Source organism: Peromyscus maniculatus, chromosome 5, assembly GCF_049852395.1.
Source record: "Peromyscus maniculatus bairdii isolate BWxNUB_F1_BW_parent chromosome 5, HU_Pman_BW_mat_3.1, whole genome shotgun sequence".
Lineage (NCBI taxonomy): Eukaryota > Metazoa > Chordata > Mammalia > Rodentia > Cricetidae > Peromyscus > Peromyscus maniculatus.
In genome coordinates, this window is record NC_134856.1 from 126,004,761 (window position 1) to 126,028,670 (window position 23,910).

The window sequence follows — 23,910 nt, forward strand, 5'->3', positions numbered from 1 at the left end:
TGAACCTGCATATTCCATTGCTCATAAACTTGCACACACTATTGTTCTGCAAAAAAAGACAACTGCAGCAAAGAAAAATGGCCCTTTTGCAAACAAGCCTAAAAGTAACCCCCAAAAAGAAAAAAAATAACATGCATATATGTATAAAGTGTTACTATTAAACACAATGCTATCTCTAGGGGGGGCGGAATTAACTGCATAGGTTAAAAAAGAAAAACAAAAAACCATGTGCAACATCTTAAGCCAATAAAGCACCAAAATAAAAAAAAATTAAAAAACCCACCAAAAATCACTTTTCATAATGATTAACATAGAAGCACAAAATATCAACCATAAGTCAGGAAGCAATTACCTGGACAGATACAGTGTCCACTGTTGAAAGAATTTTTCTTCAATTTAAATGTCTTTTCTTATCTCTAAAGAAACCTTAAAGTGCTAACTTTACTTATATAAAGCAAGCAAATTCTTCAAGTAATTTGCTACGCCAATTTTTATCAGCCTAAACAAGGAACTAAAAATAGCAAGTGAAGTGAAAAGGGCAGAACACCCGACCGGTTCCACACAGGTAGACACCCCGGAGAACGTCACCTACCATCCCGCCTTTCTTCACTGCACTGCACAAGCTAACAGATTAAGTATCTGTTTTCTTACATTAACTCCCTAGGATTTGCTAAGGTTTTTGCAAGTCACTAGGTAACACATACAGTCCTAAGGAAATAATGTCACTTAAAAATCAGCACACTAATTAAAGCGAGCTTGTGTGTGTCTACTGCCTTAAACTAAAAGTGAGGCATTGCTTACAAACTGTGACGAGCCGCCCTCCACCGGCCGGCTCACTACTCCTGCCCCTCGGCTGCTTTTTCAAGGAAGTATACATTAACCAGATGGCGATTGAAGTGCTTGCTGTAATCCTTTTCCTTTCTGAAAGACCGATTACCGAAAATACAAACAAACTCTCCCTCGGTTATTTTAACTGCCAACCCCTCCTTCCCACTTTTTGAACTTGCTTCTTGTGGCACTGGCCGAGCCCCATGCAGCCCAGAATCATCACTTCCCTCGGACATATTATCACTCAGGTCACTTCCATCATGGCTGTGGATGCCTTCATCTTCATCAATGTCCGGTGACTTGTTTTCAGCCAAAGTGATAGGAGGCGAGGCCGTTACGGCTGGTGATGGGACAGGAGGCAATGGTGACGCCGGTTCGGGTGCTGAGGCTTTCACAGGGACACTGTCTGGGTTCTGCTCAGTGTCCACTTCCATTTCACAAAGCCCAGCTGAACCAGTCTGACACTTAGCATGTAACGTTTCACCACCTGACCCATTTGAGTTTTGTTCCAAGGATAAGACACTGGTAGATTCCTTGGGAGCAGCAAGCGTAGCTAGACTCTTGCCAGCTTCCTCTGTTCCCACTTTCTTGAGAGGGGCCATTTTATTTCCTTCCCCATCAGAGCCAATTTCTTGGTCTTTGGGTGTCTTGTCTCTTCTTGAGTTTCCCTTTGGAAGATCCTGTGAGAGTCTGCTTCCCTTCAGAAGCTGGCTATCTCTAACAGGCAAAAGCCAACTTCAATAAGGACTTGCTCCTGCCACACCACCTCACTCCGCATGCCCGACCTCTCCTTGGTACTCTCTTTTCAGGGAGAAGACCTTTTGGTGACTGGTTTCACTGGAAGAGGTGGCTCCATGACAGCAGGAGGCTCCTTCTGAACAGATCCCATGTGAGGAGGCCCTGTCTGAGCAACCTCCACCTGAGCATGGTCCAGAGGACAAAGCAGCTTCTTCTGACAATGTCCCCGCTGAGACTCCATGGGAGGAGGCGGCCCCATCTGATCAGGCTCCATGGGAGGAGGCGGCTCCCTCAGAGCAGGCTCCATGGGAGGAGGAGGCTCCATCTTTGGAGGCTCCATGGGAGAAGGCGGCTCCCTCTCGGCTTTTATTTTATTATTTTTTAATCAGAGGGTGGGGAAAAGGGTGGGGAGAGAAACATGAAGTTGGGTGGTGTATGGTTTGAATGAGATTAGATTCCATTGGCTCATATATTTGCATGATTGGTCCTGAGATGGTGAGCTGCTTGGAAGGATTAGGAAATATGGCATTGTTGGAGGAGGTGTAGCCTTGGAAGAGCCACTGGGGGTGGGCTCTGAGGTTTCAAAAGTCTAGTCTGTCTCTCTGCCTATGAATCAGGATCTAGTTCTCAGTTACTGCTTCAGCACCTGCTGTGTACAGCCATGCTTCCCACCGTGATTACAATGAGTTAACCCTCGGGAACTGAAGCCAGCCCCCCATGAAATGCTTTCTTTTATAAGAGTTGCCATGGTCATGTTGTGTCTTCATAGCAGTAGAACAGTGACTAAGAAGTGAATACCACGGAATGGTATATTGCTGTGACAGGTCTGACCATGCTCCTTGTTAGTGGAATTAGGATTAGGAAAACAGTTGAACAAGAAAAGGAGCACCAGGAAATGTAATGTTGGAGTAAAGTCCAGTGCTCAAGGAGGTAAGTTTAGAGAAGCTGGATGCTAACTGGAGTAAAGGAAATGGACCTCAAGACAAGACTCCACCAAGCTAAGCTTCCAACTTGTGAAAAGGAATTTAAGCAAAGCTTAAGCACCACAGGAAACCATCAATAACTGAGAGCATATGCAAATTCAAGTCAAGGAGGCCTCAGCAAATCAAAAGAACTTGGCAGCTTCAGCTGTGTGGTTCAGGCTTTAGAATCAATAAGGATAAAGGAAAGGGGTTGTGGGATCTTCCTCCACGGTAAAGACAAGTCCCTGGGGGCAGGCTTATGTCAGAGGAATCCCTGCATGGAGGGATTCCCAGGGAGGCCACTGTAATGAAGCTGCCACAGTGAAGCTTGGAGACCCCAAATGATGGAGCTGGCAGTCATGGGATACCTGCCAAGGAGAGCTGCTAACAGGGTGTGGGGACCAGCCCACAGAAGTCTAGAGTCCTGAAGAGCACGTTGACATCAGACATGGGGATACAGATTATGGAGCTTGCCCTGCTGATTTTCTGTCTTGTTTTTATCTAGTATTTCCTGATTATGCTCCCTTTTGGAATGGTAATGTATATTCTGTGCTACTGTATGTTGAAACATGTAATCTACACTTTGACTTTATAGGGACTTAGAGTTTACAGACTGCCATGAGTCTCAAAAGAGACTTTGCATTCAGACTGAAAGACTATGGGAACTTTTGAAGTTGGACTACATGAGTTTTGCATTATGATATAATCATATGCCTATGTGGCCAGAGAGTGAAATGTGGTAGAGAAGTGGGTGGATCTGGGAGGGGAAAGAGTATGCTCAAAATATACTGTAATAAAAGTTTTTAATAAATAAATGAGCAATTAAAGAAATTAATGTCACTTCGTATTGATTAGGGGTAGAGGGGGATGTGGCTCTATGAAATGTTGACAAATCATAACCAGAACACACACAGCTGGGGAGCTCATCAGCTGGTATAGCTATTCTGATAAGAAATTGACAAACTCCAGTAAACCTAAAGGAAGCATGTCTCATGAAGTAATTACTTCCTGAAACGAGGCAATTTTGAAAGTAAGGTCCCTCAGCTGCACCTTGAGCTATAGTGTCCATGGGAATTTGCTCATAATGCAACCCTGTGGTTTCACCCTACACCTTCACAGTCAGAAACCCAGCTCTTTCCTCTTAAAAATTGTACACAGAGACATGTGAGGATGTCTGTGAAGACTAATCTTAATGGTCAGTTAAACTGGATGTATGAAGACACCTTTGCCCTTGTCTCTAAGGATGTTTCCAGAGAAGTTTAACTGAGTTAGGGTTCTATTGCTATGAAGAGATTCCATGACCACAACAACTCTAATAAAGGAAAACATTTAATTGGGGCTGGCTTACAGTTTAGAGGTTTAGTTGATTATCATCATAGTGAGTGGCACTATTAGCAGGTGTGGCCTTGTTGGAGGAAGTGTGTCACTGTAGGGGTGGGCTTTGAAGTCTCAAACGCTCAAGATATGCTCAGTGTGGCACACAATCTCCTGCCACCGACTATGGATCCAGATATAGAACTCTCAGCTCCTCCTCCAGCACCATGTCTGGCTCCATGCTCCCCGCCATGATGATAATGGACTAAACCTCTGAACTGTAAGCTAGCCCAATTAAATGTTTTTCTCAAGAGTTGCCGTGGTCATGGTGTCTCTTCACAGCAATAGAAACCCTAAGACAGAAGTTGTTACCAACGACTAGGGTATTGCTGTGATAGGCCTGACCGGTTTGGGACTTTGGGTTATGGGTTAGAAAAGCAGTGGAATGTTTTGATTGCTACTTAATGGGCCATCCTGGTAGGAACATGGAAGACCGTGTTGATGAGGATGATTTGAACTGTGGGGGACTGGCTCAAGAGGTTTCAGAAGAGAAGAATGTTAGTATGTGGCCTAGAGATTGTTCTTGTGATCTTTCAGCAAAGAATGCCTTGTGCCCTTCACAGCAATAAAACAGTTGGGAAGTATAGTGGTGCACAGGAAGACATGGTACCAGAGAGGTAGCTGAGTGTTCTCCATCTGGATCCTCAGGAAGAAGGAGGTGAAGTGCCCCACTGGCCAGGCTTGAGCTTCTAAGACCACAAAGCCTGCCGCCTAGTAACACACCTCCTCCAACAAAGACACACCTACTCCATCAAGGCCACACCTCCTAATAGTGCCATTCCTTTAAGGCCTAGGAGGCCACTTTTATTCAAACCACTACAGTGGGTAGTTCCATCTTGTGCACTGGGGTCTTCAGATGACTGAAAGGCAGAGAAGGGAAAGCAAGACAAAACCAGCTTCTGACAGGCCTACACAGAAGGCAGGCCAGGTCTTCTCCCACTCAGCCCCCCTCCCCCTCCAGGACAACTATCAATTGAAGTCCATTCTATGTATTTCTGTCACTGTGAAGAGAAAAAATAACTAATGCAATCTCCATGCTAGCACTGTTTTTAATAATAAAATGGGAATAAGTACTCATTCATAATCTGATTATATGTGTTCAATGTAAATAAATTTAAGTACAGAAATAGAGTCTGAACTGAGCAGATTATACTGATTACTCACAGGCCCTTCCAAAGCAAGCTATATGAGGTAACACCTTACTTCCAGAAAGTGTGTTTTATTGTTTTGTCTTTTTATGGTGCTGGAGTTTGAAACTAGGGCCTCATACATGCTAGGCATTAACCACTGAGCTAGGTCCTGTGTCTCTGTAAAAACACACATTTGTGTATCACACACATCTGCACTAAAGGTCCATCAGGCCCTGACACACAGTGAGTAGTGAGTCTGTGGTGGCCAACCTCAAGGCCTTTTTTTTTTTCCTCCCTATACCACAGGCTTCCAAATTCACCATGGCTCTTGAGGTCAAAGCTGGGCTTGCACTATTTCCAGACACATTTCTGGACATAAAGTTCCATGGATTTAACTAAAACTTCTGAAATGAAGAAAGTTCAGACTGCTATTTCTGATCTCATGGAATGAGTATAAAACGCCACATTCACTAAGGACATTTTTATATGTTGACTGATGGTCTAACTTAAGCTTCACTTAGCTCTACCCTTGAGGTGAAGAACCTTCCTGAAGTAGGGTGCATATCTGGGTAGGAAGTCCGCAGCTGCTCTCAACAGCCAAGGTGCCAGGTCACTGTTCAGAGAGCCCTTCTAATCTAGCTAAGGCAATTTTCTTCTGGAGTTCAAAGACACACAGATTAGCAACATCTGACTGGTTTTGCTTTGTCTTTTTTCTCAGCTATGAAACATATCCAAAGATGTTCTGGAAACTTGAAGAAAATTATTCTCTAGACTCTCAAAACCACACTAATTAATCCACTGAATTCTGTTGTGGGGTGTGCCTAATTAATCCACTGAATTCTGTTGTGGGGTGTGCCTCCTCCTTGTCATGCGCTAGGCTCTACAAGTCTCAGACTGTAGCGATACCTGGTTCTGGCTGGTCCCTAGGGCCTTTGGACCTACCAGCTTCTGCTCATCATCCCATGAGGCTGTGTCCATGTCTCCCTGAGAACACAGAAGCATCTTAGGGACATTTTCATTTCCTCTTTGTCCCCTCTGGCCTCATATCAGCACACTAAGGATATCCTGGGCCAAACTGAACAGTGGAGTTCAATTTCTCAGCAAAAAGAGTTCTTACAATGTTGTCACAGCCCCTCTCCTCCAGCACACTGGGCACCTTGGCTAGGGTGGGTATATCTGTATGGAGTACAAGGTTGAAATCAGCCCCCAAATTAATTTGTTGAAATGCTAACCTTCAATATGAGTACTTTGAGATGGGATTTTCAGGTAATTAAGGCTAGAGGAGATTACAAGGACTGGGACCCAAGACAAGATATAAGATACACTAAGGACTAGAGATGTAGCTCTGAGTATTTGCCTAGTACATTTCCAACACCAAAAATAAAGTAATTAATTAAAAACAAATAAAGACGACGACCGAGTGCTAGCTCTCTGACACTGGCCATCTCCTGACATGAACCATGCTGTATGTTAGTATAACAGCTATGAGGAATGTCTTAAGTCCCTCTGTGTTCAGTTCTCAACCTGTGGGTCTTGATTCCTTTGGGGGGGTTGCATATCAGATATTTATATTATGATTCATAACAGTAACACAATTACAGTTATAAAGTAGCAATGAAATAATTTTATTTTTTTTTAAAGATTTACTTATTTATTATGTATATAGTGTTCTGCCTGCATCTATGCCTGCAGGCCGGAAGAGGGCACCAGATCTCATTATAGATGGTTATGAGAAACCATGAGGTTGCTGGGAATTGAACTCAGGACCTCTGGAAGAGCAGTCAGTGCTCTTAACTGCTGAGCCATCTTTCCAGCCCATGAAATAATTTTATGGTTGGGGTCACCACAGCATGAAGAACTGTATTAAAGGGCCGCAGCATTAGGAAGGTTGAGAACCACTGCTCTCCATTATGGCAAATCCCTGGCACAAAGCTTCCACTTTGTCCCACAGGAACCACAGCAGGCCACCAAACACAGTGTTCTGAGGAAAAACTCCCTGCCTTTCTAGATCAGTAGGTTAAATGAGCAGGAAGCAGACTCTTGAGAAAATGTTAAACCTCAATCCTATGCTATCTACCTGAGTTTAAGAAAGCTAACTCTGTGACCCTGAGCGCATCCTGGGCCAGCAGCCTCTCCGCATCACTGTCCTTCCTCATTGTGACAGCCTTTCTGCATGTGGACATCCAACTGGATGACAAGGAATGAAGAGGCTGTGACAGCTAAGTGAGGAGGAGCCCGACTGGGCAAGTGAGAAGAACAGAGATCGAGGAGAGAGGGTTCCAGGAGGTGACGGCATGCCTAGGACAGGGGAAGCCTCAACTTGCCTATCTGTTACATGGGCCGACTGCACAGCACCTACCAGAGGGAACCACGAGCTGCCTGTCCACCCTAGCTGCACCTTCAGAGGGAGGCAGTTCCTCAGGAGAGAGAAGAAGGAGTCCTCCAGTGTCTCCACTTCCCCCAAGGTGTTCATTTATGAATGTGGACACTATTCCTCACAACACCAACTCAACTAGGGAAGTTATCAGAGTCCAGGTGGCCCTCCAGCCCACGCACTCCATACCTGCGGATGGAGAAGGGAGTTAGGTCTGTGACAGCGCTATCTGTATTAAACATGTACTGGGACTGTTCCTACCCATTGTTCTCTAAACAGTACAGGCTAGCTATGAAATGGCACTCACTCCGCAGACAATCTAGTAACCCGAGGATGCTTCACAGTGCTTGAGGGACTCCATAGGTTACATGCAGGGTACCTTTTTATAGAAGGGTTTTGTGCATCTTCATAGACGGGGTTCTGGAACCACATACTGAAGGATGACTTCTGTAATGGTATATTCTGACAAAGACAATCAACTTTTAAAATACCTTTTTTTTTTTTTGTTGGTCAACCTCCATGGTTAGCCTGAGGAGCCTCAGGCATGAGAGCACTCACTCTACCATGGACTCCATCTCCAGCCCCTCAAAAAGTTAATACTGGGGAGAAAGTCCTCTACTGATACTTAGAAGTCAGCTACAAAGATGTTGTTGGATACCAGTGACATAAATAGACTGAGCAGACTGGAAAGGACCACACTATAATCATAAGTAATTTCTTTCTTTCTTTCTTTTTTTTTCTGGCTCAGTCAAGCATTTGCTTAGCATATATGAGCCCTGGGTAGACCCTGAACACCATAAAATAATAAAATATTTTTCAAATTCTGTATGAGCATAATTTTGTAGCAGTTATTTTTTAATTTTTCAACTAGAACCTAGAACTAAAGGAAGAAGCAAAACAATGGCACCTCAGGCATGCCCGTGACCTTTGGTTCTGGGGTCTAACCACTGAGGGTTACACCCCAGACCCCACTCCACGGTCAGCCTGGAACTGGCCCAGCTCACCTCGCCTGTCTGCGATCTGCAGGTAACCTGTGGACAGGTACTGTTCCATGTCCTGCTGGAAGGCTTCCTCAAAGAACTTCTGCCGCTCCTTCAACTTCAGTTGCTGGGTGTGCTCCATCTCCAGGGCCTTCTGCGTATGCTCTGCATCCAGTTCAGCTGAGGAAGCAGAGTGGTGGTATGAGAGAGAGCTCCAGAAGGGACTGGGGGGGGGGGCGCAGACTCGGCCACAGAAGGCAGCCTGCCAGCCTCGTCTGTTGTACTGCTTTCTGCCACCGAGCACTTGACCTTGTGCCCTCTCTGCTGCAGGACCTCCCCGAGCGACACTGCCTACTCTTCTACAGCACTAACTCCCCAGGTGACCCTCCACTAACGTCACAAGAAGCTCTGGTTCCGTCCCGGTGTTTCTACTAAATGGTTTGTCTTTTTCTTGCCTAGTAATCATCTGTGTGTCTGTATGCATCCCCGGAGTTAGACATACAGGAGTTTGAAGTCACCCGAGGTGGGTGTTGGGAACTGAAGTCCCACTCTGGAGGAACAGCAAGGGTTCTTCAACACAAGCCACCTCTCCAGCCTGTGCTCAATCTTTTGAAAACACAGGTAAAGACTTGAGTTCCTGGAGGACTATATCCATATTTCATTCTTTTTAATATCTTCTCAAACAGCTCAGTGACTGGAACATAGGAAACCCTCAACCAATACAATAAGAAAACAACTATGGAGCATCATTCAGCATGAAAAAGAAGGAAATTTGGACATGTGCTCCATCACAATGAACCGTGAGAACATCACAGTAAGTGAATAAGCAAGTCCCAAGCAGACAAGCGACTGTGTGACCACACTAAAATAAAGCAACTGGAGTGGTATCGTGACAGGGTAGAATGAAGACTGCTGGGGCGGGCTATTGAATGGGCACAGAGTCTCCATTTTTAAAAAGTCACGTTATCAGGGTGGGAGAGGCAGTTCAGTGGGTAAGGTGCTTACATAAGCATGAGGCCTGACGTTGGATGCCCGACACCCACGTCTAAGCTGGGCATGGTGGTGCACTCCTGTAGCTCCTGCAATGCCCAGGGTGGAGAAAGGCAGGCCCTGGCACACACTGCTAGCCGGCCTAGCCAAAGCCGAGGTTCAGTGAGACTCTGTCTTGGGAGGGGGAAAGGTCTAGAGACTGATGACAGGGCCATTTAAAAACTGGTAACATTTTTCAATGTGTTTTACACCGTGGGAAAATTGGCCATGTAGCCAGACTTGAGAACTGGCTCAGCAGTTAAGAGAACATACTCCTCCTCCTCCATAAGGCCAGAGTTGAATTCCCAGCACCGCTAAGGGCGCCTCATAGCTTTCTGTAACTCCAGCTGCAGGGGATCTGGTGCTCTTGTGGATCTGGTGGATCTTGGCCTCTGTGGACACTGGTACTCAGACGTACAGAGACAACATATACATAATTACAATAATAAATATTCTTTAAGAACCACGTAGCCATCATGGTGCTAAGGAAAGCACCCCGTTTGGCTTTGCTATTTGTCACCCATGTGACCTGGCCAGTAAGTCAGTGTCCTATCTGAAAATGAATACAGAACGGTTACCCCAGGTTGACACGCCTATGCAATACCATGAAACACCTTCAGTGTGAAGGTGAGCAGTGTCCACGCAAGGACAGTAAGTGGTGGATGGCCCACAGCAGACAAGCCACCAAGAACCCCAGCTCCTGCCTAAATCTTGCTGTGGGGGGGAGCCAGAGACCACAGCCCAAGTTTTTCCTAATGACAGATGTCTGAGACCACTGGCTGTGTCCGGCACTGCTTAGCTGAGCTAGAGGAAAACACTGCTACACGAACTGAAGACATTAACAAGGTCTTGTTCCGTCTGGAATGTCCTGATGCAATTACTGTACGGATTCTGTCCTCATTACATCATCAGCTGGTGACTGTGTCCCAGCCTAAAAGTGCATGTGCACTCCCATGCACTCTCTCTGTACTTCCCCTCCGTGCGGTCTCTCTGTTCTCTGTCTCTCCGTTTCTCTCTCTCCTTCTAATAAAGCTCTAAAAGGTAACCATGGCTCATGATTCTTCCGCCACCGCAGTATCTAGCGCCAGCCACTAGGACCCCTGTCTACCCCTTCAATTATGACTTTAAATTGTATTTATTTATATATGTATTTTTAGGTACAGGTGCGTATTTTTTAGGTACAAGTGCTCTGCCTGCATGTGTGCCTGCAGGCCAGAAGAGGGCAGCAGATCCTATTACAGATGGTTGTGAGCCATCAGGTGGTTGCCAAGAATTGAACTCAGGACCTTTGGAAGAGAAGCCAGTGCTCTTAACTACTGAGCCATCTCTCCAGCCCCAATTATGACTTTGAACAGCACTAACAGCACACAGCACAATGGCTGAGACCTGCCTCTGTCCCCAGGACTGCTCCAGTTCCTAGCGCCATCCTCTAGGAAGGACAGACCTTACAACTCGGCAATGGAGTTTATTTCTGATCGCACACCAAATATATAATGTCTCGTACTTAGAATACTCTGGGTGTTCTTGTACTCTAATCTACACACATGCCAGGAGTGCAAACCAATGACAGCAGGCAGGAAAGTAAGCTTCCCCAGCTGCACACAGCACCCAGTACTACTTGCTTATGGCTTCTTCCTGTTTCTAGTCACCTTCCTGCCATGCCTTGTTCACAGAAAACGGGCTCATTACAGATGCAGGGGTTACCTTCCCAAGCTGGGTCCTAGCCCATCAGCAGCCGCTGCTGGGTTTCTGTCACACTCCTCTGGGTCACGTGCTGTCACAGCAACTGTGCAGAGTGGTTTGTGCAGCTCTGCCGTCTGCCTACAGGCCACGCCTGCACACCTCTGGCTCTCCTGTCCGAGTGCCCTCTGAGTCCTGGGGAAGCCACACGGAAGCCCAGCCCTGGAGGTCCTGCGCATGTGTGTCCACACCAGGGACACCCACGCTCTGGTAGACAACTCCAGGGCGCACTCTGAACACTCCACGTCCTTGCTGACCCTGGCTGCTACCATCTCCTCCTCCAACCCTGGCCCATCCACTGCCCTGCACACACACCCCCACCCCCCACCCCACCCCACCCCCGTGGTGAAATCCTTGCCATTTCCAGACCCCAGGCAGAAATCTGTTACCAGCTATAACTTGTTTAGCCTCTCCAAGCTGCCACTTTATCCTCTACACAAGTGAGGTGAAAGCACTCATACTGAAGGTTTCTGTCTGGGTTCTGAGTGGTGGATTAACCACCAGCAATGCCACACTGGCCAATAACCGAGAGCTGTATTTACAGGTACCAGGAGGTCACTAACAGATTCTCAAAAAGGGAAGGTGGCCAGGCATGGTAGGCATGCCTGTAATCCCAGCACTCGGAAGGTGGAGGTGGAGGGACAGGAATTCGCAGGCTACATGAGACATTCATTCCTTCTTTCTTCCCTCCTGCCCCTCCCTCTCCCCTCCTGTTCCCCTACCTCAGACACAGACAGACAGACAGACAGACAGATATTACCAAGAACCAGAATCAAGTATAGCACACTAAAATCGTTCTCTCCTTCCTACTCAGGCTTCGGAGTCCGTCACCTTCCAGTGCCCTCAATTACAACTGCAGAGAGCTGTGTGCTCAGGAAAAGCCTGCAGGAAGAGGACACCTAGTCTTGTTGTGTACTTCCACAGTCCGCAATGTATCTGTCAGATGCCTGCTGCCGGCCAAGTGCATTAGTGTACTTCCACTCTAACACATTAGCATGCTCCAAACACTTCAGAGACAGCTAAACTGGTCTAAAAGAAGCAATTCCAAAACAAGCCATTCAGTCAAAGATCAATTTAGAAATTAGCAAAAGGAAGCCGGGCGTGGTGGCGCACGCCTTTAATCCCAGCACTCGGGAGGCAGAGGCAGGCGGATCTCTGTGAGTTCGAAGCCAGCCTGGGCTACCAAGTGAGCTCCAGGAAAGGCGCAAAGCTACACAGAGAAACCCTGTCTCGAAAAAACCAAAAAAAAAAAAAAAAAAAAAAAGAAATTAGCAAAAGGGACTTAATTTAAGAAGACTGCATTTTAGCCGACTCAAGACCGTCTACAGAGGAGTGAAGGTACCACTTTCTTGACTACTACGATGACCTAATGTGTCTCAATTACTGGCCCTTTGGGTTTTCCTCTTCATTCTTTATGTTTGGAAGATATCCAATCATGTCTCAACCCCTCCAGGGGTAAGGTGAGGACAGTTGGGTTATGAAACTTAAAATGACTTTTAAAAGAAGAAATCAGCTGGGTAGTGGTGGTGCATGCCTTTAATCCCAGCACTCGGGAGGCAGAACCAGGTAGACCTTTGTGAGTTCGAGGCCATCCAGAGCAAGATCTAGGAAAGGCACAAAGCTACAGAAAGAAACCCTGTCTCGAAAAACCTAAATAAATAAATAAATAAATAAATAAATAAATAAATAAATAAATAAATGAATGAATGAATGAAGAAATCACAATTGCTGAGCTTCCAGGGAACATGGAATGCTGTACTTGGTAAGCCGTGTCCTTGCCCTGTACGGACGCTGACATCATCCACTGAGCTGTGTCAAGAAGCAACACAGATCAGAGTGTCGAGATGAGGACAGGGAACCTGGAGGAAAAACCAGTTAAAAAGCGTCTCAGTCCGACCAACAGAGCAAAGTCTGGCTCACAGAACTTCCCGGAGGAAAAGTGACCCCGGCTCGCTTTGAAGTTACCTGCTGTTCTGGGGAGCAAAGGAAACATTAAGACTTAAACCTGCAACTGTGTCCAACCTTTAGACATTGGGACATGTTGTCACCTACAAAATTCAACCCTGACAACCATGCAATCAGATTTCTCCTCCCAAGCTTACAAAGTTCTAAGTAATTTGTGTGTTAGGTTGCATTCATAGCTACCTGAGGCACACGTGGCCTACCTAGGGGAGGTTGGCCACACCAAACTCGATTTCAAAAAACGGCCCCAAGATCAAAAAGAAAAAAAAAACTCAGAAAAAGATACAACGGCTTTTCCACCAGAAGTCTGAAGCGGGCGCCTAACTCTGTTCCCAAGCCACACTCAGGTCTTAGCTTCCGACACTTTACACCATTATCCATTTCAAATGGTCAGTTACTCAGAACACAGAAGGAGACCATTACCATTTCAGATGCCACTATCAATTCCTATCTAGGGCACAGGAGGAACAGATGTCTGTGAGATTTATAAAAGCTAAGGCGCCATGCTCGTCTCAGGAGCACCCCGTACCCCTTCTGCCATTCAACACCTTTAGCAGACTCTGTGACACAGGACACTGAGAACGCTAATAACAGACAACCCCAAAGCCGCTACGGGGAGGAGATGGGAACGCCAGAATCTAGACTGTAAAAAGAAAAGTAATAAATGCCGAACTAAATATGCATTGAAAAAATTTTAGTGATTTTTCATTCAAGATAATTAAGAATTACTTTTTAAAACTCTGTAATTTACCTACAATTTAATGTCTTCATACTGTGTCAGGAAATACAAATTTCATAAAACTATTAAATACATGTAACTGGATCACGGAGAACTGTGAAACCTGTTACTTTTTACACACAAACACTTCCAACACCGTCTTTTGGATTAAAAACTCATCAACCAAACATCTGTCAGATCACAGGACCATTAAAGGTGAGGGCTGCTCACATCTTCATGCTTTGCACTTACGTAAGAGTTTCGAAATGTAGTAACAGTATTTTATATAGTGAACATTTTTTGAACAACAAACAGCACAAATAATAAGAAACAGTGATGCAGCTCCATGGAAGAATGTCTGCCCAGCACAATGAGTCCATAGGTCTGACCTCTAAGCAGCAGGAGAAGCCCAAGGAACAGGGTAAAGTCCAGATTGTTTTAGCTCTTTGGGATGCACTGACTTCCCCTCTTTCCATGCAGCTGAACTGCATAAAATTGCAACATTCAGCTTTTAAAGTTTTTCATTCTGAAATAATTTCAGATTCATAGTATATTGGCAAAAAAATGTATATACATCTTGAGTGATGTGGACTCTGGCAAAGTCAATGCTGAGCATGCTCGTGGACTGGATTAAGTGTCTAATGCCACAGACAGAAATACGTAGACCTTGGGCCTCTCCCAATGCTTAGGTTTCACATAATTACAGTATGATATCAAAGCCAAGAACCTGACAGCGGAACACAGAGCAGAGCTTGTTCAGATGCCCACTGTGCATGCACTCGGTGTGTGGGTGTGTGCTTCGGCAGCTCTGTGAAGGTGTACCAGCTCACAGCCTGTGTGGCCTCTGTCCAGACACTCACTGCACATCACAAGACTCCTCTGGTTGCTCTTCTATAATCTTCCCCCAGCGCTGATCTAGTCTCAAACCTCTAATTCTACTGTCACATAAAAGCCACATCAACACAATCTTATATGGCTTCTTTCACTCAGTCTGCTGTCTTGGGCTCATCTACACTGCTGCATGGGCTGAGAAACAGGTTCCTTATATTTCTGGGCATCTCTGTGCACCATTAGTGGTGCTCACTGGGGTTCAGGTACCCTCCTCCTCCTTTCCCACAGCACTTCTGTCTATACCAAGTTCCAGCTTTACAGGAAGTGTTTTCAGCATCTGTTGTTCTGAAGGTACTTTATAAAGGCTCCTGGATGTAATGCTGCTCTGAGTTACGTCCTGTCACCTCTGGGCTTACTAAGCATGTTTAACTGTACTAAAACTCTGTTCAGAAACTGAAGACTTTTAGACTAGAGGACACACGAGACTTATTCTAGTTTCAACAGTCTCTTCGGTGGTTTTATCATCTAAGGACGGCTGCATTGCCTTCCTTCAAAAGCTCCCACAACAAGGTGCTCACTAGTTCGCTAGCTAGCTCCCTCCGAAAGTCTTTCCTACTTCCCTGCCCCTAACACAAGGCATGAATACAAATTACCCTATGAGAGACCTTAGAAAGGATGTTCCTTGAACAGGATTACATTACATTTTAAAAATATCAACTTCTGAACCTTGCATTTCAATAGTGTTTAAAGTTTTAAATGGTTATCTGGAGAGCCATCTAGAATGCTAAAGTTAATGCTTTTATTTTATTCATTTATCTTTTATGGTGCTGTGAAGGATCCTGGGCATTAACTCATGCCAGGTAAGTTCTATCAATAAGCTATACCCCAGCCCAAATTAATATATTCTCAAACAGAAAGTTAAATAACTTCTTACAGAGCTTTACCCTACTTGGAGAGTATGAAGCCACAAGAAATACATATCACCAAGTCAACAGTGTGGTGTGTGTGTGTGTGTGTGTGTGTGTGTGTGTGTGTGTGTGTGTATGTGTGTGTGTTATGAAGTTAAATAATTATTTTAAGAATTCTCAATTCACTCATTTCTATACGACATCATTCATAAATTTAGTTAGTTCAGTACACTTAGGAAGCACTTTTGGCCGGTTAGTGGTGGCGGCAGCGGCAGCAGCAGCAGGCACGCCTTTAATCCCAGCACTTGGGAGGCAGATGCAGTGGATCTCTGTGAGTTCCCAGCCTGGTCTACAGAGCAAGATCCAGAATAGGCTCCAAAGCTACACAGAGAAACCCTATCTCGGGTGGGGGTAAGAAGTACATTGTTACATCCTTTATAACTTGGTTAACAGTTTAAAGTATCTTTGTTGCAACACTATAAAACCTAAGGTCATCTAGAAATGTGGGATATTCTTACAGTCAGTGTTTTGGAGCTTCATCACTATGTCTAGATGATCACAATGATTAAGTATTGAAACATTTTCACAGCATTCTGAATCATTAAAATGTTTATGGTACTTTCTACTATCTTTTTTTTTTTTTTTTTTTTTTTTTTGGTTTTCCGAGACAGGGTTTCTCTGTATAGCTTTGCGCCTTTCCTGGAACTCACTTGGTAGCCCAGGCTGGCCTCGAACTCAGAGATCCGCCTGCCTCTGCCTCCCAAGTGCTGGGATTAAAGGCGTGTGCCACCACCGCCTGGCAAAAAACAAACAAGCCTGGCAGTAGTGGCACACACCTTTAATCTCAGCACTCGGGAGGCAGAGGCAGGTGGAACTCAGAGTTCGAGGTCAACCTGGTCTACAGAGTGAGTTCCAGCACAGCCAGGGGTACACAGAGAAACCCTGTCTCGGAAAACAACAACAACAACAACAACAAAACAAAACAAAACCAAAAACAACCTCCACAACAACAAAGGGCAGAGAAAGAAAAGGGAAAAAGAAAACTTCTCATTCCTAACATCTGGGAGGAGGAAATGGCACAGTGATGGTCCCTCTTCTGTGGGAGGCCAGCTCCCACCTTTTCAAGGGTTTTTATGAGGAGAGAGGGATAAGAAAATATTAGATAGAAAGATGATAGCAAAGAGGAGAAAGAAACACAGGATAATGTTCCACTGAAAGCTTTCTGATACCAGTCTTAAAGTTCCAAATATGAAGAAACCCACAACCAAAACCTTTTTGCAGTTCTCCTGAATGCAACAATTCAATTCAAAGAGTCTCTGAAACTTCATTCTCCTCTCTCGGCTGCACTTTGCAGTCCCTAGCCTTCCCCTAAGGCAATTCTGCTCCAGGGCAAAAGCTGTTAGCTCCCACAATAGCAGGCTGGTGCAGGCCCTCTCAAAAAAGGCCTTCTTACAGCCGGCAAACCAACTGCACAGCTTTGGCTGCTGGCTTTTACAGCTTTCACAGTGCCAGTCTGTCTGTGCTTCCCATAACAGACCTGCCTGACTCTAGGGCTCTCAATGGCCTCAGGCCACACGGCTCGAGGGGCCGCCCCTGCTGCTAGAGCTATGGCTCTCAAGCAGCAACCCTGGGTCTGGGGGGAGACCCAGCTGCTGCGATCTGCAGCTTCCTCGGGCCCACTACCTGCTCTGCCAGGCTCCCCCCACCCCTTGCTTGCATGGCCAAATGCAGGGCTCCTGCTCCCAGACCACCCAACTCCAGACCAGTGCCTGACTTTGCCACCCCCAGCTCCTCCTTCAAGAGTGACCAGAGAACCAGGAATCTGCAGCACCTGCATTTCCCAGGTCTCCCAGGCAACTCCAAGCTGTCAAAATCATGTCTGAAGTTCCATGGGCCCAATGATCCTTACATTAGAAGTATCTGAACCAGATTTCTTTTGCATATTCAAAAGCACCTCTGTCAGAGACATTTCCACTCATACTGCCTTAGTATCAAGTTAATCAGCTCAAAAACTACAATCAAGGTGCATGCTTCAAACCCTTTCAAGTTTAAGAGTGGCACACTTTATTTAGCAATTTACTGAGAAAGAATGTAATGCCAAAAGTGGCATTTCCCCTAGTAACACACATTTTAAACCTATCTTTGTAAGTATCAGTTATACACAACATTGATCACAATGGACACAAAGCTCAACATGCTTCTAGTTTCAAACGTTTCTCATTAAAATGCCCTCATGCCACTGGCTGGAGAGCCCATCCCTCTAAAGGTTCACTGACAGTCAAGGCACAGTAGATCTGAAAGCTCACTGTATTTGCTGGAGATCTCATTATTTCCACATAATACCTTAAAATTGGGAATTTATCACTTCCAATTATACGCTGTGAATGGCTTCTAAATGAGTGACAGGAATTATCTATATGCTATCAATGGCTGTCTGAGTTCCTTACTCCTCTTTCAAACTACCAGCCCACACATGGGAATGAGAAGGACCCTGTACTTCCCAGGCAGGCTGGTGTGCAGCCTGCAGGGGCAGCAGATGACCCTTAAGTAGTCCTGGATCTATGTGCAAAAGAAGCAGCAGTTGCATAGAGTCACAGCAGGGCTAGCTGTGGAACAGTGTGATTATTCCCATGCACGCCCATCCTCAAGTTCCTCCTCTTCCTGGAGTTTGTCCTAATGGATCGCAAGTAGAACGGCACATTTGGGGGCACTGAGAAAACTGTAACATCTGCACTTCCAGTAAATCAGTTTGCTAGGCTTGCTTTCTAGCCTTCTCTGGGATTTACTGCTGTGTAGATGTAGGAGAAACCATGGATACCATTGAAGAAAGGAGGGCAACAATGTAGCCCTGGAGGGGACTTCAGCAGGAGCTTTTGGCTAATGCGAAGCCATCATGCCTAGCAGAAAGAGGGACCACAGTGTGAACAAGATGAGTATGGGGTGTCAAAGATTCACTACTCATTTAAATGCTGTTCTGAGACTCTCACCCTCTGTTTTTTTCTCTTTCGACCACTGTCCATTACCGATGGAAAGTGAAGACTTCTATGAGAACAGCTTAGGAATGGAACTACTAGTCAGGAACTACCGCCAAGAAAACTGCTTCCCCACGGCACACTGCCAACTACCCGTGGCTCCCTAGGCAAGTGACATGCCAGCGCTGTAACCACACTTCCCACTCTGCTCAGGCTCCACAACAGGCTCCCTACCCTCTCTACTCAAGTACCTGGTGCCTCTTCACTGCCACCACATGCTTGCCTTTCATTCATTCCGAGCATCGGTAACTTCTTTCAGAGCAGATGCTTTCTGTCTCACTGACGCCTGTCAGAGTTGGTGCTCAGCAAACATCATAATCACCAAATGGGGGCTGCATACTAACTGCCCAGTGTCAGGAGCAGGGGAACACCAGTCACTCAGGTGAGTGGTTAGAGGCCTTCAAGTAGTTAGCCTGATTGCAAATTTGCAGGAGGTAGTCATTGCAGAACAGATGTTTGGAGGCACTGATGCAGAAGGAAAACAGAAAGCAGCTAAGAAACCGCAGGGCAGCTGGCAGGAAGCACCAGTATGCTATTACATGGGCTGAGAGCAAAGAACATAATTATCAAGGCTAAGAGGAAGAGGAAGAAGTGGTTACTGGCTTTCCAGAATAAGGAATGGACAATGGTATCACAGTGGTCCATATAATCAACAGTGTCACAGTGACCCAAATAATCATTGCAGCATCCAGAATAGGCGATGGCCAGTGGTATCATAGGGATCTATATAAGTGGGACAGTATATACCCCAAACACCTGTCCATACCCAGGGCAATGTTAGCTAAGAAACCTGTACCATGTTAGAAATAATCACACAAAATATTAAGTCAAAACAGAGCGTGGTGGCTCATGTCTAGAATCCCAGCACTATTGAGACTGAGTCAGGATTGCCTTGAGTTTGAAGCTTTCTGCGGCCTTACAGTGAGTGCCAGGTCAGCCTGGGATACGCTGTAAGACTTGGTGTCAAAAAACAAAAAGCAGTTGGGCAATGGTGGCCCATGCCTTTAATCCAGCACTCGGGAGGCAGAGGCAGGTGGATCTCTGTGAGTTCAAGGCCAGCCTGGTCTACAAAGCGAGTTCTAGGAAAGCCAGAGCTACACAGAGAAACCCTGTCTTGAAACACCAAACTGAAAACAATACAAAACAACCCCCGCCCCCCGCCCCGACACACACACACACACATACACACACACACACACACACACACACACACAAGCACCAAACAACAGAAAAAGTTACTATCAACTGCAAAACACAGCCTCTGAACTACTCCTCAAAATGACTATTTATAAAATAATGCCTTGAACTTGTACTTGAGGCTGGCAACACCTGTGAGTAGGCAGACTGGAGTACTGCCGCATGTCCACAACGGCACAACAGCAGGAGAGTTATTTGGTAAGTAAAAGAAAGGGGCTCATGGGCAAGAATTTTCCCACACCGAAGACAACTACACAACAGCACTTCACATGCAAGCAGCACATTATTGGGGGCTTCCGACTTGCTATGTGGCTGAGGCTCGCCTTTCGCTCTTGATCTTCCTGTTTCCCTTTCCCAAGTATCGAGATTATAATCATGTACCACCACCCCTGACTTCTTTAAGAAAAGCGTAACTCAAAAGCTGAGTATGTATGGCCACTGTTCTGGTCACCAGGGCAGACTGGCTGGCAAGAGCATGGTAAGGGAGCACAGGGTATTCTGGCTCACAGTTTGAGCCCTGGTGGCAGACTGCGGGGCAGCTGTCACACTGTACCCATAGTTGTCAGGAAGCAGAGAGAGATGAACATGGGTGCTTAGCTTACTTCCTCCTTTTTACTCAGTTTGGGACTCCAGCCACACACCTTCAGAATGGGTCTTCTCTGCTCAGTTAAACCTTTCTGGAAATGGGTGATTTTGTGTCAACTTGACACAAGCTAGAGTCATCAGAGGAAGGAGCCTCAGCTCAGGAAATGCCTCCTTGAGATCCAGCTGTAAGACATTTTCTCAATTAGTGATCAATAGGGGAGGGCCCAGCCCATGGTGGGTGGTGCCATCCCTGGGCTGGTGATCCTGGGTTCTTTAAGAAGGTGGGTTGAGCAAGCCAGTAAGCAACTCCCCTCCCTGGCCTCTGTATCAGCTCCTGCCTTCCTCCAGGATCCTGCCTTGTTTGAGTTCCTGTCCTGACTTCCTTGAATGATAAACAACAATGCTAAAGTGTAAGCCAAATCAACCTTTTCCTCCCCAACCTGCCTTTTGGTCATGGTGTTTCGTCACAGCAATAGAACCCCTAACTAGGACACCAGGTATGTGTCTATGGTGATTTGAAATCCCATTAGGTTTAACCATTACCTGAACCAATATTTCTAAAACAGACACATGTTTCAAAAACTGTGTCCTTTTATTTATTTATTTTTATTTTTGAGACAAGGACTCTGTATTTAGTCTTAGCTATCCTCGAACTTACTATGTAGACCAGGCTGGCCTCAAACACAGAAATCTGCGTACCTCTGCCTCCTGAGCACTGGGATCAAAGGTGTGCGCCACCACTTTTAATGACCTCTGTTGTCAGCTATTCCCTAGAATGAGAGTGTATACCAAAGCAACACAGAGGTTACTCCCTGCATTAGGTCATATTCTTTCACTGTTCTAGGCACAAAGTAGAAACTACATTCTAGGGTAAATGTGACTAGGGGCCAGGAGCCTCAGTGTTCGGGAGACACCCATTTGAGAAAAAGCTTACTTAGTCTAGGCCCAAAGGGAAATAGTAAATTACTTAGTGTTTTTGTACATGACCACAAGCAGGCGACAGGGACCCTAAAAACAAACAAACAAACAAACAAAAAACCCTCTTGATAACTGATATAAAACAGCCTTCTTATAAAAGAAGTAATGGGGAGGGGGGAAGGGGGGGGGGGACAGGGGTGGGGACGACGGAGACGGACGGATACTTGAATCTCCCAAACCTGCTGGGAATCAATCAAGGAGAACGTTACCCTCCCTCAGGCCTGTTGGGGTTGCAAGCAACAAGGAGCATGCCAATCAAGCTATAGCACCACAAACTATCCCCAGCCGCTGGCATCATGTACAAGACATGATATGAGGGAAAAAGGCTGCCGAGGCATGGGAGGCCACACACTGTCTGTCTCTTTACCCCCTCCCCCCTCCATTCTATCAAGTTCTGTTCATTTACAGAATCCTGGCATCCCAGGGGTGGGGAACCTCAGGAACAACCACAATCCATGGAAATCCTGTGCCAGGTTCTGGAGGTGATATTTTGGTCCTAGGCAGCATAGAGCAGGAAGCAGAAGGTTCTTAGATTTATAGAAGAGCATTTGCACTTCTGCTGAGCACTAGGATTCTGTCTGCTTTGATTTTCATAGAATCTGGGTAGTCCCCCTGACATCCAGGAAACACTCAGTAAATACTTAACTACTGTGGTTGGGGAAAAAACTCTGGGAGGAGATACAGGAAAGGAAAGTGACTGTATCTACCCCTTCCCAAAGCTGAAACTGGTCCATCTTGAAAACACTGTCTAGGTTCAGACATACATGGACTCATCAGCTATTTGTTGAGTAGCCAGCACCTGTCTGTGCCCAGCACATGTCCAATCCCTGAGGTAGAGAAGTAGAACAAACGTCGGATTCTACAGAGTTTATGTGAACGTCCGTGCACGCATGTACGAAGCAGTAGAAGCGCATGCAGCTGCTTCTACCGCTGCCAGCACTGTTTCTAGTCTGTTCTCAGGTGTCTGTGCTGTCGGAGGAGAAAGAGTCATGGTTTGAAATACTTGAAAACTTAAACTTAGTGTGCAAGACTGTGTTACATAAGGTACATATTGTGGGTTTTGTTTGTTTATTTTTTGGTTTGTTTTCAATTTCGAGACGAGTTTCTCTGTACAACAGCCCTGGCTGTCCTGGACTTTACTTTGTAGACCAGGTTGGTCCAAACTCACAGAGATCCACCTGCCTCTGCCTCTCAAATGCTGGGATTAAAGGCGTGTGCCACCACTGCCTGACCTCATACTGTTTTAAATTCAGACATGACAGGGTTGGAGAGAAGGCTCAGCGGCCACAGCACTTGCTGATCTTGCAGCAGACAAGAGGGTCAATTCCCAGCACCCTCACTGTGCGGCTTACAACCATCAGGAACTCGAGCTCCAGGGGGCTCGGTGCTGCCTTTGGCCTCTGCAGGCACCTGCATGCACACAGGCACTCAGGCATACATGCACCTGTGAAGGAAATAATGATTTAAAAATCTTTAAATCCAGACAGACTAGAACTTTTGGATTTCTAAGTCTAATGCCTTCTATCTATGATCACGGACAATCAAGTCTAAGGCATGTCATCCCCAAACACAGTGCCTTGGCATTTGAAATCCTGAGCTGAGAGAATCTGAGAACTCGTCAGAAGCAGAGGTCAGAAGTCCCTCACATTAGAGCACTCTTCCTGTGAGGTCTCTCTGAAGACCCAGGGACACCAGCATGAGGGCAGGGCCTGGCTAAATTCCCCAGCTGCTCACCACATAGGTAAGTTTCTAGTCTTTATTTCCGAAGTATCAGGTGTCACACTAAATTTGTGTGGTCAAGGTGTTCTTGCTAACATTTATTTTGCTGTAGGTATACACAAGGATTATTTTCTAATTTATTAGAATTACTTAATTTTTATGATTAAAAGGTCCCACATTTACCACTTAAGACACCATGAATCTGAAGGGACCAAAAAGGGATTTCCATATTATCTTTTATTTTTCATTATTTATACCAGAATCATTTACTTCTTGTCTTAGTCAATGTTCTATTGCTGTGAAGAAACACCATGACCATGGCAACTCCTGCAAAAGAAAACATTTCATTGGAGCTTGCTTACAGTTTCAGAGGTTTAGTTCACTGTCATCATGGCAGAAAGCAAGGCAGCACCAGGCAGACACAGTACTGGAGAAGGAGCTCCACATCTGGATCCACAGGCAGCAGAAAGAGCAAGCCACTGGGCCTGGCGTGGGCTTTTGAAACCGCAGAGCCCAGCTCTAGTGACGCACCTCCTCCAACAAGGCCACACCTCCTCCAACAAGGCCACACCTCCTCCAACAAGGCCACACCCCCTACTCCTTGCAAACAGTGTCACTCCCTGGTGACCAAGCAGTCTGATCTCTGAGCCTAGGGGCATCCTTATTCACACCACCCTACTGTCCTTTCTCTATCAGCTACATAAAGAGAAATGTTTGGTTCTTTGTAGACTTCAGAAAACTGATAAAAAGTGTATTTTTCCAGGTGTCAAACTTGCATACAGACAGGAAAGCACTTACTAAAGATAGTACATGCTTCACTTTCGG

At 45.8% G+C, this 23,910-nt stretch overlaps 1 protein-coding gene across 5 annotated transcripts in view; it reads right to left on the reverse strand.

Annotated features, from left to right (window-relative positions):
• Nucleotides 1-23,910, reverse strand: part of Dtnbp1 (dystrobrevin binding protein 1) — a 122,042-nt gene that overhangs the window by 6,615 nt on the left and 91,517 nt on the right. For 4 of the 5 annotated variants that reach the window (XM_076573253.1, XM_076573254.1, XM_006972829.4 and 1 more), the window contains one exon: nucleotides 8,411-8,566. The exons of the other annotated variant lie outside the window; for it this stretch is intronic. In XM_076573253.1, the coding sequence (XP_076429368.1) occupies nucleotides 8,411-8,566 (156 nt within the window). The remainder of the gene's footprint in view (nucleotides 1-8,410; nucleotides 8,567-23,910) is intronic. 5 annotated transcript variants of the gene reach the window in all.